This window comes from Egretta garzetta, unplaced genomic scaffold (genome assembly GCF_000687185.1).
Source record: "Egretta garzetta isolate BGI_Z169 unplaced genomic scaffold, ASM68718v1 scaffold70, whole genome shotgun sequence".
NCBI classification, from domain to species: Eukaryota; Metazoa; Chordata; class Aves; order Pelecaniformes; family Ardeidae; genus Egretta; species Egretta garzetta.
In genome coordinates this window covers 1,067,262-1,072,333 of record NW_009258539.1, presented here as the reverse complement: position 1 = coordinate 1,072,333, position 5,072 = coordinate 1,067,262, and the positions used below count along the sequence as shown (strand labels likewise).

The 5,072-nt window shown below is 49.9% G+C and overlaps 1 protein-coding gene across 1 annotated transcript; it reads left to right on the top strand.

Moving 5' to 3' along the window:
• Positions 1 to 376: 376 nt before the first annotated feature.
• On the top strand, positions 377 to 2,741 carry NYX (nyctalopin; the record flags this gene model as incomplete). The annotated part of the gene is made up of 1 exon (XM_035901886.1): positions 377 to 2,741. A coding segment is annotated over one exon (1,455 nt), but the record flags the coding sequence as incomplete, so codon positions are not given.
• Between the last annotated feature and the right edge of the window lie 2,331 nt (positions 2,742 to 5,072).

Sequence of the window (5,072 nt, the reverse complement as noted above, 5' to 3'; positions counted from 1 at the left end):
CTCTTCCCCACCCAGCAATACTGCAACCTATCCACAGCTGCTGGCATTCACAGCATCTCTGCCTCCCCCCCACCCCCGCTGCCAAACCACGTCCCTGGCAGCTTGCAGAGAGACCAATCACACTGACTGTGTAAGAACACTTAAGTCCAGGTGAGAAATTAATCAGAGATGACATTCTAGATTTTTTGCGCATATACACACACACCCCTTCTCAGAGGATTTAAAAAACCCCAGCAGAAGGTTTTTAGGAATCTTTCACGAGAGCCCCTCAGTCAGCACTGGCGTACAAATAGCAGTTGGCAAGTAGCCTGGCTAGAAGGGAGGCGAAGACAGCGTAATTTCTTTTTCCTGTCATCACTACTATATTTGCTAACGATGCATCCCGATTCTCTCCTCCCACGCCTCGGTGAGGACGGCGTGTTCCTCTCTGACAGTGATCCTTTGGGTCCCCCACGTCCACGCGGTGTGGGCCTGCGTGCGGTCCTGCCCTGCCAACTGCGTGTGCACCCAGGAGCGGAGCTGCTCCGTCCTCTGCGATCGTGCCGGTCTGGGCCAGATCCCCAGCGAGTTCCCTTGCGAAGCCTCCTCTATCAACCTGGACAAAAACAGCATCAAGTTCCTCTCCGAGAGGGCCTTCGGGAGCTTGCCTTCCCTCAAATCCCTGTCGCTCAACCACAACAATATCTCCTTCATCACCCCGGGGGCTTTCAAGGGGCTGCCCAGCTTGACCGAGCTGAAGATGGCTCACAATGAGTACATTCGCTATCTCCACACACGGACTTTCACTGCCCTCAGACGGCTGGTCAAGCTGGACCTGGCAGATTGCAACCTTTTCAACATCCCAGACAGGATCTTCATCGAGCTGCCTGCTCTGCAGCAGCTCTTCTGCTTCCAGAACAACTTTCGGAGGATCCCAGGTGCCATCAGGGGCATGGAGAACCTGACCCATGTTTACCTGGAGAGAAACAGGATTGAAGCGGTAGCCTATAACTCCCTGCAGGGCCTGACCAAGCTGAAATACCTGAATCTGCAGGACAACAGGATAAATGTTGTTCATGAGAGAGCTTTTCAGGGTTGCCAGAAGATGGAGTACCTGTACCTGAACGACAATTTGATCAGCGAGCTTCCAGAAAACTCCTTCGATGGCCTGAGGTGCCTGAAGATGCTCAACCTGGGGGGAAATTTCCTCAGGAATGTTTCCAACACCTGGTTCAGGGACCTGGGGGAGCTGGAGGTCCTCTACCTGGACCGCAACAGGATCAACTACATTGAGGAAGGGGCTTTTGAAAACCTCACCAGCCTGGTCGCGTTGCACTTGAACAGCAACAACCTGACGACACTGCCCTTTTCTGTCTTCCAGCCGGTGTACTTCCTGGGGCGGCTGTACCTCTTCCGCAACCCCTGGGAGTGCGACTGCCGCATCGAGTGGCTGAAGGAGTGGATGGAGAACTACAGGCTCGTGAGGGATATTCCCTGTGCCTCCCCCTCCTCAGTAGCTGGAATTGATCTGATGGACGTGCTCTACGAGAGGTCACCAGAAGGTTACTGTCTTGACCCTGTGGAGCTAAATGTCACGTCCGAAGGCCCGACCCCAAGCGAAGAGCCTTGGTCTACCACGGAGAGCAAGTTCAACAGCCTTATCTCTAAACTCCTGCTCCAGATGGGCCTTCCCGAAGAGGTGGCAAACACCACTGAAGTCTTCGGTAACACCACACAGCTGGATGGTCTGACTGATGAGGTTTCTTCTGGGGTGGGGGTAGACAGTATTGAAGCTGCCTCCTCTTTTTACCTCCCAGCACTTTTTACAGTGGTTGTTTTGCAGATCAAATAGTCCAAGGGCTGCCTGGAGTATGGGTCCTGCTTAAGCATTTAGTCCCTGGACCTACCCAGTCATTAGGGAAAAGTTTGCTTGCAGGCCTTGGATACATATCTGGCTCCAAACTCTCCTGGGCAGGTTGGTTGGATCTGGTTCAAGGCTGGGTCCCACTCTGGGTGAGAAACCTGCCCTGTGGGGTCTCAGAGCCTCCTGGACGCTCGCAGAGCTGTGTGGAAGATAAGCAATGAAAAGTATAGCAATAAGGTTGAGTTTCGCTTAGAGACATGTGATGTCCCCTGCTGGGAGCCAAGGGAAGAGGGGTCTGTACGGATGATGGTGTGGTGCTGTTTATTCCCTTGGGCCAACCCCAGCTGACCCAACCATCGACTTTATGAGAGCGAGACAAGGCAGCAAAACCAGACCCTCTCTTCCTATCCCGACAGACACCCACACCCACGGTGGGTGCTGCTGAAGGCTGGCGAGCTATTCCTGATTTCCACCAGCATGTGTGGGGGGATCAGGGCTGCCCTGGGCAGCATCCATGGATGCAGCATGAGCCCTTGTGAAGAGGAGAACAGCATCTGGGGAGGGTGCCTGCCCCAGGTGGGTCTGGGACGGGCGCAGTGTTTTGGCCATGACCACGGACAGGATTTTGATCCTTTGTCCCCCTGCTATCCTGGTGTGGGTGCGGGAGAACCAGGCGGACACACGTTTGTCAAAACATTCTTCTCTGAGGCAAGGCTATTTAAGCTTAGCAGCTTACTTGTTAACGTTGTTTCAATGTGGTTTTATTTTTCAATGAATATGTTGTTTCAAGGAATATATTGTCTTTAGTTGTAGGTTATGTCATGGCATGACAGCAGGGGCAGAACATGGTCATGACAAATGCAACCAGGCCCTACTAAATATCTTATATTTCCACCGCTAATGTGTACTACACAGCGTGTCATATTATGCCATACTAACCAAGTATGCCATTGTTCCCTTTTATATGGCATCTTACGTGTTTTATCTTTGAAATCTTCAAAGCAAGCTGCTAATATGACCGGAAAGAATTATCATGTTTTATGTATCAGAGCACATTAATAAAATAATTTGGTGTTTTGCTCACAGAAATAAATTAACTGCTCAAAACGCATATTCTTTTCGAGATCCTTGAATTACTCTAGCGAGTTTTTTGCAGGCTACTCAAATGGGTGCAGATGAATGTCCTTTTTATGGTCTAGAGCAACTGGCAAGCTATTTATCGCAGCATAAAGAATAGACACTTTGACTTAGAACATGACTGTGCTTACATTTGTGTTAAGTAGCAATGCTTTAAAAAAATAAGTGACTATATAGAAAAACACTTCTGTGATATTTTAACTACATTAAATTATTATACATGGCTTATCATGCTACGATGTACATGTTTATATGAAATGATACAACATATACAATCCTTGATTGCTGCTAAAATGTCATGAAATAGGAATAAAAATGGAAATGAATTAAAAAAACCCTTTCAAACATTTTCCTAAACGCTCTTTTTGTTTTCCCCCAACCCCTGCTTTTTCATGAGCAATTCGACACAAATGTGAACTCCAGCCCTGCCCCGGCTCTGTCCCCATGGGTGCTGGAGCAGCAGCGGCAGAGGAGGAGCTGCCCTGGCTCACGCTTTGCTAAGGTGCTGGTTCAGTATGGGCAACACGCTGGCTAAAACCAACTAAGGGGGGCTGTGCTGGCCTCTGCCCCTTCCCCCTGTCAAGCGCCAGTGAGTGCCCAAAAAGTTATGCTAAGGACAGGCCAGCTTGAGGATGGTCTTGGGGCATGGAACAGCTGAAAAGTGACGGGTAATGTACCAGTTCATGGACAAAGACCTTTTTTCAGCAGCTCCTGTGCCCTCTTACATCTGTGATTGTCTGGGATAACCAGGGAAAGAAAGAAACTTTTTCAAAAAGGGCTCAACGCTTCAGCGACGGTGCCTTGGGTCGGGTCTGTCCGCACCGGCTGGGTCAGGCCAGCCATGGGCCAGGGTTAATGCCCTTGGCCTCTAGCAGCACGGGCAGCCCAGCACCTCTGTGAACAGCCCCACGGATGGACCCATGGCTCGCAGGGTAAACAGCTCTGGAGAAAGCCAACATCAGCTCACGTGCAAAACGACTCTGTGCTCCTGAGCTACCGGAGCAGCAGCTGCATGGAACAGGGACGCTGCTTTTATGCCTCCATGTTTTCCCAGCAAAAAAGCAGCATCTCCAGCGGCTTCGAGACACGTGCCTCAGGGCAGCCTGCTCTGGGCTTGCAGCACTCTGTCCGAAAGGATCTACTGCTTTCTCATTAGCACCGGCGATTTCTAGAGGAAAGCTGAGTGCAGGGAAAACCGAACCCTCCCTGCTGCGATGATGGCTCCTCAGCTATCCGTAGCTCGACTACAGTTTTTTCCCCAGGGAAGAAATGCCAGATGGTTTGATAAATGCCTATTTGACCTGTTCCGTGAACTAAATTCAATGAGTTTGGATTTCCAGGCTATTTATGAATCCATTAATCTTCTTAAGCACTAAATTCATCTGTGTATTATAAAAGGCTGTTTTTCAAACCTAGGCCAGCCCCGTGCTGTAGAGGCGCATTATGTTAAGGATGCCTTTCCAGGAGCAGTATTTCATCCTGTCAGGGAAGGTTTATCAATAGGCTTGGCACAGATGGTAGGACATTGGGCACAAATGGTTGTATTTCACTTCCTATAAGTACGGATGCTTCACGAGTGAATTGTTTTTATAACCCACATTTTCATTTTCTGCACTGAAATACATTAAAGCTGAAGATCGTCTTGCTGCGCGGTTGTTGAGTGTGGCTTTCAAGTTAAGTAGTGCTTCAGAGATGCTTCTGCTTTATCTGCTGGAATGTGGCAGATCTGAATATGAAGCATCTTAAAATGTAGGGTTCAGCTGAGCTTGCGCTGCCAGGTGACAGCCAAGGGGACTGTATGTATACCATACATTACTGTCTGACAGCGGGGTCAGTGACCTTGGGCATTGATGGTTTAAATGTCTCTTGTAGTCACAGACCCTAGCTGCGCGCCCCAGAAGGCTTTCCCTGTGCAGCTGTAATACAGCTCTGGCTGCCTAGAAAGTGCATGGCTGGCATCGTGCTGCACGTAACGGGCTTTCAGCTTCCCTGCAGTAACGGGAACAGGCTTCACGCTCTCCTCCTCCAAAACCCAGCTCTTCCCTCTGAGCCGAGAGAGCAGCAATGTGCGTTTCCAGCGGTGCAGAGCATC